The sequence below is a fragment of the Moschus berezovskii genome, chromosome 20 (assembly GCF_049115385.1).
Source record: "Moschus berezovskii isolate FMDL1 chromosome 20, NW_MosBer_1.0, whole genome shotgun sequence".
Classification (NCBI taxonomy): Eukaryota; Metazoa; Chordata; class Mammalia; order Artiodactyla; family Moschidae; genus Moschus; species Moschus berezovskii.
In genome coordinates this window covers 67,517,920-67,532,967 of record NC_142479.1, presented here as the reverse complement: position 1 = coordinate 67,532,967, position 15,048 = coordinate 67,517,920, and the positions used below count along the sequence as shown (strand labels likewise).

The 15,048-nt window shown below is 38.9% G+C and overlaps 1 protein-coding gene across 2 annotated transcripts; it reads right to left on the bottom strand.

The window, feature by feature from the left end:
- Positions 1–5,580: 5,580 nt before the first annotated feature.
- On the bottom strand, positions 5,581–14,653 carry SUMO2 (small ubiquitin like modifier 2). 2 transcript variants are annotated; one of them, XM_055408625.2, is made up of 4 exons: positions 14,474–14,645; positions 12,736–12,867; positions 8,226–8,297; positions 5,581–6,238 (listed from the first exon to the last, which is right to left on the bottom strand). In XM_055408625.2, exons 1-4 carry the CDS (start codon positions 14,492–14,494, stop codon positions 6,176–6,178), a joined length of 288 nt encoding a protein of 95 aa, XP_055264600.1. In that variant the 5' UTR covers positions 14,495–14,645; the 3' UTR covers positions 5,581–6,175. The 2 variants fall into 2 exon arrangements, with proteins under 2 accessions (XP_055264600.1, XP_088685477.1); XM_088829351.1 differs by lacking the exon at positions 8,226–8,297 and having other exon boundaries at positions 14,474–14,653.
- Between the last annotated feature and the right edge of the window lie 395 nt (positions 14,654–15,048).

The following is a 15,048-nucleotide window of genomic DNA, read 5'->3' as shown; positions in this document are numbered from 1 at the left end:
GAATAATCTATGAGTTTTGGGGGGATTTCTGGGTACAGGATACAGCAGTGGATATCTGGAATACGTTAAACAGACAATTCTCATATACATATGGCTTTGGCTGAGAACCTTCGCTTCAAAGGTAAGGAATCAGTTCCAAGAGAATCCATTTTAATCTAATCTGATTTATGAAGAGTAAATTCACATAAGACAGACATCCGATTAAAGTCATCTGAGGTCTGTCTGGAACATTCCTTGTATTTTAAAGTAAATACTGCCAGAAATTTCAAGAATAACTAGCCCTCCCATTTACTTGTTCACATACTTAACAATGAGTTGGTCAAAAAGCTCATTTGCATTTTTCCATAAGCTGTTTTGGAAAAACCCAAAGAATTTCTGGCCAACACAATAGTTTTGACCAAATTACCGTACTTCACTTTCTGCTGCAAAATTGAGATTTGGGGTAAAAGATTCGATATGTAGCTCTGCTATAATCTTTGCCTCAGATGACCAACTAAGCTGAAAATGGGACATTAATCAAATTACATTTTTTCCCCCAAAGATCAACACAGATCAAGATCAAAAGTTGCAAAAGGATGGGACGATGTGAATATCTGCTTATAAAGTCATGAAGGCCTATCATTATGATTTTTAAAATACACATAAGGGTCTGTATCAATACGAAATTTGCTTCAAATTCTCAGGTTAACCTAAAAATCTAAAGTAATAGAAGACACATGAAATCTTGTAACAAGGAATGATCTCACAGCTATTTCAGGACCTACAGCAGTGTTTTCAAACTTTTGTGAAGCAGAATCCAAATATATAAAATCGATTAACAGAACCCTGGCTCTCTCTGCTTTCCCATCCTTGGCCACTCTCTACTTGGTCCTCCTCTTTCTGCACAACCTCAGGCTTCCATGGAATTTTAAAATCACTGCCCTATGTGCATGTCCATTTTCACCTGCTTTTTAAATACAGTTAATAGAAGGATGAGCAGTGGCCTCCACTTCTTTCTCAGCAGTAAATACTCTTTAGCTTCCTGCAGTCCCAACTGCCACTTCCCTACTATGTCCATTTGTGCTAGTCTTCCATTTTAATTCGCTTCAGGAAGCCTGGCAAGCAGCTTTCCCAATAGGTCTTCTGTTTGCTGGCATCAGGTCCTAGTTTTAGTTGCATCATGTGGGGTTGAACCCCGGCCCCCTGCATTGTGATCACTAAGCCTTAGCCACTCAACCACCAGGGAAGTCCCCCCAACAGATTTTTCTGGCCACTTCACCCAGCATGCATAACTTCCACAAACCAGGGATCAAACCTGTGGCCTTTGCAGTGGAAACTCAATCTTTAACCACTGGATCACCAGGCTTTTGTAAACCCAATATTCTTAGAAATTCCTCAGAACACAATCCATTGTTCTGAAACATGTGGCAAAAAAATCTTTACTATTTAAAGCATGTCAGAAAATGATTAAGGCCCTAATAAATTTTTATTTGGACAGGAATCCTGTTGCTTTTTATATTTGTTGCTGAGGGTGTGGACAGTTTTATCCAAGTATAAAATGTACAACTTAAAATAGAAAAATCTGCTAGTTGTTCTTCACTACTTGTGCCTATTACAGATAAGTAAACTTTCACCAAACACAAAAAATGCACTAAGGCAGCATCTCTTCCTTCTCACACATTTGTGTGTGTCTTGAATGTTACCAGCTTTCCTATTACCAGGTAAATTGAGTCGCCCATAATTTCAACTTGTCCCTATTTATTCCAAAATGCCAGAGGAAACGGGTAATCTACATAGTCTCCTTACTGGAATTTATTCCACTTAGATCCTGCAATTGGGTTTGAATCAACCTCTTAGAATAGTGTCTTTCACTGTGATCCAATACACGTATATTAGGTTGAACCCTAAGACACTGCAGATATCTACTTTTGATCTACATGAATAGCAATTACATATGTTTAACCACACTTTAATACATACTCTTAATGTTTTCTATTCCTTATTACTAAAAGGAAACACTGGTCATGTGCTTCTGAACTTGGTTGAGTTACTTAATTAATGAACAGCCCTACAAGTTTCACTTTCAACCCCTATTGCAGCATGCCCCATAAGTATATCACTCATACATACATTCTGCATCCATCACTCCTAGAGCCAAATTTAGTATGCATCTGTCCATTCTTTTCTTAGCTGCATCCTCACCACACAAAAAAAGAAAAAGGCAGATCAATGCCACTGAGAGAAAAACAGCCCAAGGAGTTTAGTTTCTCTTAAAACTCATTTGCCATTAAGTAAATCAAATGAACCAATGCAGAGGCCTCAAATATGGAAAATGGCTTTGTCATATTCTTGCCTTCTCTTTCTCCAAAGTTAAACAAAAAGGTATGCACACTCTACTAAGGCCTGACGTGCCCTCTGGTCATTCTGAAATACAAAGAGGAAGAGCATGGTTTCTATTTCCCTATTTTTTTCCCTCCTCTTCTCATACTAAGAGCTGAATAAGATCGTGATTTTTGTCTTCTTTCCCCAAGCTCAAGTATTCTAATTAAAAAAAAAAAAAATCTAAACAATCTATCCTGTTCTAAGGTGAATTCAACCTCTTTTACAAAAATAATTACTAAAATTACAAATATCAAGTAACTTAAAAGGGTATGCTCAGAAAATGGGAAAATTCTTCTTGGTATTCCATATTCTGTAACTTGTTGCAAAACGAGCCACATAATACTTCTTAAAGTATCTAGTGCAAAGAAAACAACTATTACATGAAAATTCTTGGACTTTTCACAAAGGCCCTAAGGGCGGAGGAAATCCTAAAATGAGCTCATACACATGTCACTGCTTACAGGGAAATAACACTCCACATTCCAAATAACAGATTAAATTCCTAACCTGTTTATATACTCTGTTCTAATTATGTTCCACTATTTTCATTAGTTAACCACTACACATACCAGTCTCACTACAAAACACATATATTTCTTACTAAATTCTGGACTAACCCTCAAATCATCACCCAGATAATCAAAATGTTGAAGCATCTGTGGATGAGTACTTTGGTTCTAAAGTATTGGAGAATCATTAAAATCTTGAGGATTGTTTTTCCTTTAAGACTGGCTAGAGACAAAGATTATATTCAGTTTTTGAAATGAAAATACAGGCCAATTGGTAGGGATTATGGTATTCAGTTGACACCCCAGGTAGAGCACTTACTTCATACTGAAAATAATTTTCATTTAAAATTAACATGGAACTTCCCTGGTGGTCATGGCTAAGATTCTGCCTTCCAATGCAGGGGACACAGGTTCGAACCCTAGTCAGGGACCCAAGATCCCACATGCCATGGAGCAGCTAAGCCCAAGAGTCACACTGAGCCCTTACGCTTCAAACCCATGCACCAGAACTAGAGTCGGCGCGCTGCAACTACTGAGCCCCTCTGCCACAACTTGAGTCTGTGCACCTCAAAGAAAGATCCTGCATGATGCAACTAAGACAAATAAATACATAAAATTAAAGAGTTCAGTACATGAAAGGGATTGTTAGACAGCTAAAACATCTCATTTAATCTTTACCATGAGGTGTTTGGCTCTCAGGAGTTGTGAGAATGCTTCTCAGTTCCATATTGCACTGAAAATATATTTCTGGGGGTAGGGCCCAGGCACTGGTATTTTTTAAAAGCTCACCAGGAGATTCTAATGCAAAACCACGATCCAGTCAGTCATATTTAAAAGCAGCATCATTCCAACTCAAAAATAACCCTCTGTGGCACAGCTGGCCCTCTCCAATACCCCATAGCCCCCACGAAGACCTTGGAAAAACTTTCCAATGGGCCTCCCTCAAATCCTGGCATTCCATCATCTTACAGACCTCCTTGTGTCACAATCCCCTACACAATTATACACTGACTCAAGTCTCCAGTTTCTCCTTGAACTGTTTACTTCTTCCTGTTCCATTCAACCTCACCCTCTTTAGACACAATGTAACCTAATCACCCAATTTCCATGAGAAGGTAAGAAAAATAATGAGCCAAATAACTTGATACTCTTATTTCTGAAAAGTTGCTAATACCTTTTGTTTTGAGAGCAAAAGCAGCTTGTATGAAGGCTTCCCAGGTGGGGCTAGAGGTTAAATCCACCTGCTAATGTAGGAGATGCAAGAGACTAGGGTTCAATCCCTGGGTTGGGAAGATGGCTGGGGAAGAAAATGGCAACCCACGCTGGTATTCTTGCCTGGAGAATCCCATGGACAGAGTCTGAAGGGCTACAGTCCATGGGGTCAGAGAGTCAGACAGGATTGGCTCATACAGACTGGGTTCACTTAGATACTATTTGCTACTTCTGAGATACAAACATGTGGGATATGCAAGCACAGCAAGAAAGTGTTTAGCAAAACTATCATAACAGTATAACTCCCATCACTTGAACCTCTCCTCCCAAGCCAAAAAAAAATTAAAATGCTACAATTACTTTCAGCATTTTCAACAACTCGCTTGTTTTCAAAGTGTTAAAAAGAATCCTTCCTTAATAAAGTTCTCTGGCTTGAATTTCAATCCTAACTTTACCTTTGGGGACAACAAAATTCGCTACTTAATAGTACCTAGGACAAGAGAAATGTACTTACCTGATCTAAGAATTCCTGGGGGCAGACTTCTCACATTATTTCACAATATAAATTGTAAAAACAGGTGGGCACACTATACATACAGGAAAATAAAAACTTCAGTTGATTTAACTTACAGTCAAGAACCTATGCAATTCCCACTCTCTCGGAAAGCTCATTCACTATAGAAATGGGGAATATAAGACAGACCACATTGCAACAGAATAGAGTACATGATAGTTCATGCGGTCTTCATTCAAAAGGCCACAATTAGGCAGTAAGGGTGGGAATTCAGTTTCTTGAGAACCATTACTGGAAAACTTGATTAAGTCTATTAATAACTATGGGACAAATTATCCTCTAGACCTCAGCCTTCTTATATTTAAAACAGGGTTAGAATTAGATAGTCTTTACATCTTTCCAGCTCCAATATTCTATTTATTGGTTCTATAGTTGTTTTCTTTCCCTATACATTTAAATTTAAAAACTGGAGTGATCTGCATGTTTAATTGCTGTTAAGAATGTATATACATAGGTAAAAATGTTTTCTGTCACTTAAGACCCTTAAATAAGAAACAAAAACTCTTTTAGGTTAGGGAGTATTTACCATCAGACAAAATGAAGATCAGAATGGTGAAGTGTGATACATCAGCAGAGTCAGCAAAATCAGAACTTTTCCCTAGCTCTGTGTACTAATCAACTCTGCCTCAGGTAGTGGTTACAGAAAAGAATACTTAAGAGAGTAAATCCATAACACTATGACCCAATTTTTCGCTAGTAAAAGGTGCATACTTGCAACTGACTAAACTTTCTGAAGGGAGGCTGAAGCATTCCTTACTAGTCATTTATATAACTTTGTTATTCTTTGTTTTGCATTAGTCTGTCAGAAATGCAAAGTAGCTTTATTTCTTCCTTGAAATGTTACTTTTAGCAGGCCTATTCAGATCATGTTTTTCTCTAATCTTCAGCTTTCTATTTAATATTCCTCAGAATAAAGAAAACAGCTCATTTTAAACAAGAAGTTTATTTAAACAACAAGACGCTTGACTTGAAGGGAAAACTATCTAGGATTCATTTCTTTTAGAGTAATTTATCCCTACTTAAAGACAGATTGCCCTACATGTAACAGCTACGTACAAAAAAGTTATAAAATTGTCCTTGGTTTTACAATGATAAATGAAAAACATTAAAATTCTCCAATCGAACAAGGTATGCAAGAATTTTTATGTTGTTCTTTTTTTTGTTAAACAGTGAGAGCAAAATAACTTACTGGAATATAAAGAGCTGATGAGCATGCCACTAATGGAGAAAAGGGGGTATTTTCACAGAATCAGTATTTTTCCCCATCCCATCTCCATTTGATGTCGATCAAAACATACCATTGGCCATTTAGTTAAAAAAAAAAAAAATGCAATATGCCTGTGCACATACACCAGTTACTTTATGTACAATAAAGGAATGGGGGAGGGGAAAATGAAAGAATAGAGAAACTGTACTGTAGTAGTCAGGGTGTGGTGGAACCAAATTGCGGTTTTCTAATTGAGAATGTCTTCTTGGTCTGGAGGAACAGAATTCTGGAGTAAAGTAGCAGGTTCCCTTTTTAGTAGACACCTCCTGTCTGCTGCTGGAATACATCAATTGTATCTTCATCTTCCATCTCCAACTAGCATAAATGAGAAAAAATAATCCACCATTGGTTACTCAGTTCTTAAAATGTTTAACTATCAGACTTAAATATCCTGAATGACTTCTACCCCTTTCAGTGTTATTTCAGACGTCCCACAGCATAAAGTAGCATTAGATTTAGGTTTGAGTAATTTTTCACTTGGTTTTTTTTATTAACATTATAGAAACTGAGTTTTTAAGTTAAAAAATGAGTATGACCATGAGTTAAATCATCTCATCTTTCATTACTTAAAATAAAAGTGATGTGTATGAAGGATCTCAATGCAATGTTTAGATGAGCAAAAACCTGGAAATAACCAAATTATCAAAAACCCAAAGAAATACGGTACATGCATACATGAAAATCTATGTAGCTATTATTAAAGAATAAGTAGATTTACACATGCAGAAAAGGAAATATCCCTTAGAGACAGTATTAGGCTAAAAAACAAATTAAAAAACCAGGCATCAAATACAATATAGTATTACATTCATATACTTATTTTTAATTTTGTATAAATGTGTACAACAGGAATGCATCTTTGCCTATGTACAAAACAATGGTTACCTCTATGCAGTAAGGAAAGGCATACGGGAAAAACAGACACTGTTAAAATCAAAAGGGAACTGTTTCTAATGAAGTTGAAATATAGCACAAGTAGGGCTAAAGTATTACAATATTAAGTCTCAATTCTCTATTTGTAAAATGGAGTATCATTCAGTTATAAGAATTCAATGAGTCAAAGAAAGTATCTAAGAAAATGGTAAATGCATTAACAATTATACTGCTGTTAAAACTGGCTGCTAAGATGTTCTAATTTATACAATTCTGCTACTTAATAAATACTGGGAGAACAATTCTACAATGAGTCAGTTTTATTCTAAAACAAATTCAATTCCAAATACTAAAATGGTCAATTCCAAATTCAATTTGACGATTTTATAAATGCAGTTGTGCACAAACCTTCCCTAGGTTTAATTATTTGAAGTTAGCATAACAGACAAGTTCCAGAACTTTTCGGTGGTGGATGAAAGTTTTAAAAAACAGAAAATACATTACCATCAGAGCCCAGCATAATGGTTTAATTCTTTTAAAACCATCAAAACTGGTCTTCAGCCTATCTACTAAAATGAAACTACTGAAATGTCTTTAAATTTTATAGTGAAAGTTTAAATGCTTTTGAAGGATACAGGAGAGCTTCTTCTCTCGTTCAAGAGAATTCAGCTCCTCCTTGTGGCTACACACTATAATTGCTTCTTAGAGACTCACCATTAGAAAAGAGACATGTGAAATTTTTGAAGATTATCAACAAAAACAAAATCTGGATGTTCTGCTTCACTCATATTTATAACTTCCTATTTTTTATGGTGGTGATAAATTCAAAAGTACAAGGGGTCCAATTTAAATTTCTGCTATCATTTTTTTCCCTCCAAAACTGGAAGTCTTAAACTGAATTTCAGAAGGTAAAAAGAGACAAAGACAAAAAATTTCTGCTACAGAAGGTAGTCCGGTCGATTCCCTACAAACTGACAGAATAACTGAGGTTATATGCAAAGATTAAGGGATCAAACAATTAAGGGTTTGGAAAGAGACCTATCAACAGCCTTATGAACCACAAGCTATCAAGAGACCTGCAGGTACAACCACTAGATTCCCTTCAGTTCATAAATATACATAATCAAGACTTCAGGAGGAGCTAAAATGGCTACAATAGCCAATCAATCACTTGTGAGAAACCCTGAGTATGATTTAGAGTTGCAGCAATGAAAACAGAAGGACAACAACAATCTGAAGCAACAGACAGGAATTTTAATTATTTTCTTCCAAATGATGCTGGCAAGAGGAAAACCTGGATCAAAATTAAAATGACCTACCAGCTTTACTAAGTGATAAGCAGATACTGACTAGAAGTTCACAAATTAACAAAGCTGCTGAGAAAATTATGAACACATTTGTTTTCAAGTTAGCACAAAGAGATTTTTACCTGTGCAGGTGTGTCTGTTTCATTGATTGGCTGCCCGTCAAATCGGAATCTGATCTGCCTCATTGACAAACCCTGGACAAAGCGGTTTAAACGCAATAAGAATGCAAAGAAACAGTTAAGATTATGTTAAGATTTCCATATTGGTTAAGTGATCTGGGGTGATTTTTACTTTCTCTAAACTATAGTATGTTTTTCATTCTATTACTAGAGATTAACTAATAAATTCTATTACTAGAGTTTAACGTCAAGAAATTTTTATGTGCATTTAAGGAAATAAATGAGCCTAAACATGCAATTTTCTGCAAAGGGGACTCCAATGTTTATTCAAGAATTACCTACCTGTCACAGGGGTGGGAAAGGGAAAGGAGCAAAATAGTGAAGCTGTTGATAACTGCAGCCAAATGAGAATAAGACAGAAAATAAAGTATCTTTGGAGGAATGCTGTGAATACATTAACTAGAAAAATAGCGTTCTTGGAAGTGTCAAAGTCATTCCTGTATCATGCACAAATTAAACTATAACTCTTGTCACACAAACTCTTTGCTTTAATATTTAAGAGAAAATTAAACTGAGTTCTTCGGACTTAAATACTGAGATCAAGTATTCCACAAACACTCGTGTAACACCTGTATTCCCTTATTCGACAAGGATTCACTGAATTGGTCTTTAAAACTACCTGTAACATACTGCTTTCCTTTAAAACTCTAGTCTTTGACACATACCACCCACTTCCAGACTAGCCCTTGTCTTGAGGAACACAAGCAATCCCCCACTAGGTAGGTGACAGCCATAACCTAATTCATTCCTCATGACTTTCAAATTTAGTTTGTGACTACACAAAGCAACCAAGAATCCAATGACAAGCCATTACTACTATTACATATTTACAAACACTAGATTGGAGACGATCGCTTCAACAAAACACTAAGCACCTTTTATATGCTGTGTTCTTCCCTCACTACATCGACTGATAAGGACGTAAGGTCAATGTTGTGACCATTCAAAATAAGGAGGGGGGAGGGGAAAGGCAGGGCCAGGAGAACACAAGCAAACTGTACTCCTTTATTGCCACCTTTTTACGCTTTTCCTTATCAATAAAAGCTCTTTTATTTTGCTAGAGATCAAAAGTCCAAAATTCAGGAAATTGGCTTTTAAGATTCCATAAACTATGTAAATTTTAACAATGAATTTACACTAAACCAGTATCTGGTTTTCTCTGATATATACATCTCAACACTGAGCTTTAGAGTTGTGTTCTAGAAGAGCTGTGTGAGGCTCTCTCTACATGTTCCCACTTCTTCATTTCACAAAAATGAGCTGGACTAAACCAATTATTCTGGGCTCTCTGAAACCACTTGACACCCTAGAAAACAACGAGGGTTAGGGTAAATTTACACTAGAATGGAATACTATGCTCTCAGTCATTAAGTATCTGTGGTTGATATAAAGTGGGCAAACTAACTGTACATGTGAATGAAAAACTTATTGAGAAACCAAACTCTACAGAGATTCTAGTCTGAATCTCTATCATTTTATAAACATTTGAACACATTCTGTAAGCCAGTATTGGTCCAGGATCTAGAGAAACAGTGAACAAAACAGCCCTATGCTCATGGAGCTTACATTTTAATGCAAAGACAGGTAAATACAATAATCAATGAAAAAACATCAAAACAAACAAAAAAAGAGAACTGAGTGAACAAGGGCACTTTGAAATCAGAGAAGTCCCTGAGGTAGTAATCAAGTGTAGAATAAAAATGATTGAGAGCTCAGCACTATCCAACAGAAATAATGTGAGCCATACACGTATTTTAAATTTTCTAGCTGCTACACTAAAAAATTAAAAATAAGTAAAAGCTTAATAAAAATGTTTCAACTCAACATAATCAAAATACTATCATTTCAACATACAATCAACATTTTAAAAATTGAACCTAAAAATAAATAAATAAAATAAAAATTGATCCTTTTGTCATACCGAGTCTCCAAAATCTGGCATTTATTTCACACTTTGCAGCACATCTCAATTTGGACTAGCCACATTTCAAGTGGTAACCAGTCACATATGGCTTGTGGCTACTGTACTGGGCCAAGTTTAGACCGAGAAAAGAACTGGGTGATGGATTTTGAGTTATGATGCATCATCAAGGAAGATCCTAAGGTTTTGGCAACGAGGTGTAAAATAATGCTATTTACTTGAATGGGGACACCACAGAAAGATTTCTAATAGAATCAAGGGTCCTTTTTTGCATGTTTAGTCTGAGAAGACTAGTAGGCATTCACTGGGACTCCAGACATCCAATGACAAATGAGTGCATTAGAAAGTAAATATGAACATTCAATTAAAACCTTGATAGGAAATTCTTGGTCTTCTTCCTCACCTGCCAAAAAACTTAAGCTCTGCAAATTAGATGGGATAAATACTGAGTTTTTTTTTTAATAACATGTACCACACTTACATGCGAAGAGTTGACTCACTGGAAAAGACTCTGATGCTGGGAGGGATTGGGGGCGGGAGGAGAAGGGGACGACAGAGAATGAGATGCCTGGATGGCATCACTGACTCAATGGACATGAGTTTGAGTGAACTCCGGGAGTTGGTGATGGACAGGGAGGCCTGGCGTGCTGTGATTCATGGGGTCGCAAAGAGTCAGACATGACTGAGCGACTGGACTGAACTGAACCACACTTTAAAAAGCCGGGACTCAGTCCTCTTCCTTAGAACCAAAGAAACCACTTGAAAAGTAAACAGGGACCTTCTTTCATTTAAAACTTCCAAGTTATCCCCAATTTAAGAGGAAAATGAGAACAAAACATCTTTCCAAATTCTTCCTGGATACTAGCTTCAAATCATATTTGCATTCTAACGGATATACAGTAGAATTATATTCTTTATGGATTGCCAATGTTTTTTCCTCTAGTGCAAAGTAAGAGTGGCCTCAATATGTTTAGTCAAATATAATCCCAACCTTATCCCTAATAACTGAGAAAAAATCAAAGAAAACTTTAATTTGGGCAGTACAGTAGATTTAACACAGAAGGAAAACTAAAAAATCCTTGATTGACCCACTAACTGACCTTATAGAACAATTCCCTATAAGAGGAAAATCTGGAATACAGAGGATGTACTTTACTTTTTCTGGGACACAGTATAATGCCCCAGTTTATATGCATATGGCAAAAAATATATATACATTAACTGTTAATTGTTAATCTAGGGGGTAGATTCATGGGTATTCAATGTATCTTTCTCTAAGTTCAAACATTTTCAGTCCAGTTTTAAATGAAAGCTAAAATTTAATAGTAATCAGAGAAAAGTTAGGCATGATAGCAGAGAATTTTGTTAAAAAGTTACCAAATCTAAGCATGAGTTTCTACTTTGTATAAGGTTGTGCTACATAAAAGTTCCACCTTTTAAAATTCCCCTGTAACTTTAAGGGGTACAATTGCTAAAATACTGTAGATACTCTTTAGCATAATTAATAAGTATTTACTAATTGTTACAGGACTTAACCAAAATGCTTCAAATAAAAGCACACTGAAGGGCGTTATCTTTGTAAAGAATTATGAAAAAGCTTACCTATATAAAAAATTATAATCACAGTATTGTTATATAGGTAAATTACGCATAAAATAAAGCTTCAAACTCAAAAGAAGTCTTCGGTTTCTTTAAAAAGCCTTTCAATGTCATAAAGGAGACCCAAGTATCAACTCGAATTCAATCTCCCAACTTGTAGAGGTACCCCTCGAAACTTGTAGAGATTTTAACTTTATTTTGAACCTATTTTTAGGAGGTCAATGCGCAATGTAGATAAATTGTTTTAATCTAACAAAATAATTTTTCAAACTTTTATATGTTATTCACCCAGGGTCAAGCAAGAAAAATACTGTTGGAGTAACTGATATACTAGTTTCTGCTATACTTGCAAAAGTAAACTTTAAAGTTGCCTTGTAGTATTACAGACTCAACATCACAAAAAGAAGCTTCTTTGAATTAAAACTCACATTTACCTCCCAGCATCTGTTGATTTCTACTTCCTCTTCTTGATGTAAAAAATTTACTATTTTCTGAGTAAAATTCAAATGTCTTTAATATGGGAATGTTTACACCTGACTTCTACTATTAGTGTAAAAAGAAAATATTACAATTTTACATGCTTCAGAAAACTTGCAATGTCCTTAAACTCACATTTAATTTTATTTCCAAGTTGGTTAAAATACTTGAAATAAACTGTTTCAACACAAGACAAATTTTAAATTGTCAAAAAAGAGCCTGACAAGAATGCATTATGGCACAGAACCAGAATCATGTATATTAACCATCTTAAGGGGTTTCATGAAAAATCAACAAACCAAGTGTATGATAAAACTCTGATATGTCAAGTATATAAGTGTATATATATTCTACCAAAAACAACCTATTGTCATATTATGCTGGTTTCTGTTTCTCAAGAAAATGTGTTTTTAAAAATCTGTTTTAATCAGAGAAGTACACATGTCAGCTCCTCACCTGTCGTTCACAATAGGCTTTCATTAGTTTACTAAGTGGTGTATGCCTCTTAATCTTAAACTGCACCACAGAACCATCCTGACCCGCCACCTTCAAATTAATATGATCGTTGTTCTCAGTCTTGACTCCTTCCTGTTGGAAAAAAAAAAAATTAAAGTATAATTTGGAAAATGTGAAAGACAAACACCTTTTAAAGAAGCAGCAGCCCAAGTCACTTCAGAAATCAACAGGTTTCTCATTCTGTATGACAACAGAGCATACAGCTGTTTTCAGATGCTGAAATCAATCTGAAAGATGAGAAATCCTGAAGCAACAACACTAAATAGCTGTCGCAGAAACAAAAATGCAGCCTACCTCCAATACTATCAGTATCAACGATCGATTTTTAAAGATGTACCCCTTTCAATTTACTAAAATGCCCTTTTGATTCTGAGTTTTAAAAAATTACATCTCCCAAAATATATCTTTGCTCTAAAACGATAAAGAACAAGCAGCCTTTCTCCTTTTAAAGTGCTTTGAGTACACAATGCAAGAAACAAAAATCTAGAGCTTGCAATTCAAAACTCATCACAAATCTCGTTAAAAAGTTAGCAAATTAAGTTTACTAACAAATCTCAAACTACATTAAAAAAACAAACACCTAACTGAGGAATATCCTTTGATTCTCTCCGAAGCAACAGTAATAACTCAGAACCACTATTATTGTTCGCCTCTATGAGCAACTTCATTTTTGTTTATTTTTAGTTAAGAGATTTTTCTCCACTCCCCTCTGTTGTCATGAGTCAAATGCACAGTTTTATTCCAAGTCTTCCTTGTAGATTTTGACAAAATCTGAAGTTCACCAAAACCAAGTGCAGAAAGAATTCTGTAGCCCTTACACCGCTTCAGAAGGGAAGGGGATGGCGGGGGGTGGGGGTCACAAAACAAACCAAAAGAAAGTCCCGTGTGCCAGGAAGAAGTGTGCGCCCTAGTCCTCCAGGGAAAAGCCTGGTGCCTCAAAACTCACGTTAAAAAAGTTAAGCCCTGCAAAGTCTCTCTGCTCCTACATCTGCCTCCAACTTCTCCAAACCACATGGTCTCGGCAAGCTAAGGGTTACTTGGGACCCAGGGAAAAGCCCCTGCCCATCCAGACAAAAAATGTGGGAAATACTCCCTGGGAATCCCCCAGCCCCTGCCCCTCAGGACGGCCCGACAGGCATCCGGCTTCCAACCCATCGGCAGCCCATTGATTCGCCCCGAGCCCTCAGCCGGCCAGTGCGGCCCGGGGCAGGGGTCCCCAGATGCCCGCGGCCCCCACCCCCGAGCGGGGAAGCCCTGGGCCGAGGGAACTCCTCGCCACCGCAGAGGCGGCAACAGCCGCCCCGGCGCGGGGTCCGCCGAGGGTGGGGGCACCGCGCGCCCTAACGCCCCTCGTCACGCGCGCCCGGCCAACCGGGCCCGAGAAGCCCCGCTCGCGGCCGCTGGGCCCGCGGGTGTCCGCGATTCGCCCGCCCAACTCGCGCCCGGCGCGCACTCCGAGGCGGCCGGGGGCGGGGGAGGGCGGCGGGGCCTCCTCCCGCGCGGGCGGGAGGAAGAGGGGAGGGAGGAAAATGGCGCGGAGCGCCGGGGCCTGAGCCGCGGCCGCCCCGTGGGGGGCCCGGGAAGGCGCGGGGAGCCCGCGGCGGGCTCAGGCCGGACCCCCGGCTCTCGCCGTGACCCCGGCCGCACGGCGAGGCGCGGAGGCCGGCGCCGAGCTCACCTTGGGCTTTTCGTCCGCCATGGCGAGCGCCGGAGTCTCCTCAGCTGCCGCTTCACAAAAGAGGTACCAGGTCCGCACGGAACGAGCACACAGGCAGCACCAGGAGCGGCAGAAGAAGGAGGCGGCAGCGGTGGAGGAGGGAGAGGGCGCGCGCACGTCGTGCGCTCCCTCCCCCCACCCTGCGTGCGCGAGCCCGAGTCACCGAGGCTTCTCATTGGTTGCCGCCTCGCGGGAGCGCGCAACGCTTACATAACCACCCCCAACCCCCGCCCCGCGCCGCCCCGGCCTGGCCTCGGCGCCCGCCAGGCCGGCGGGAAGAGGCGCGGACACGCGCAGCCGGCCCGCCGCGGGGGCGCGCCTGGCTCTGGGCGGGGCTGTATTGTCCTCCTGTGGTGGAGCTTAATCAAAATGGCTTCCAGCTGGTCCTCGGTGGGGACAAGGAGGCTCGAGGCCTAGACGTGAGAGACAAGCTGGGGAAGCCAGATTGCCTAAACGAGGCAGGGGGAGCCAAAATCAAAGCCCCAGCACGAGGTTCGGGGAAAAGAACCTCTCATTCAGTGGCCCAAATGCAGCTT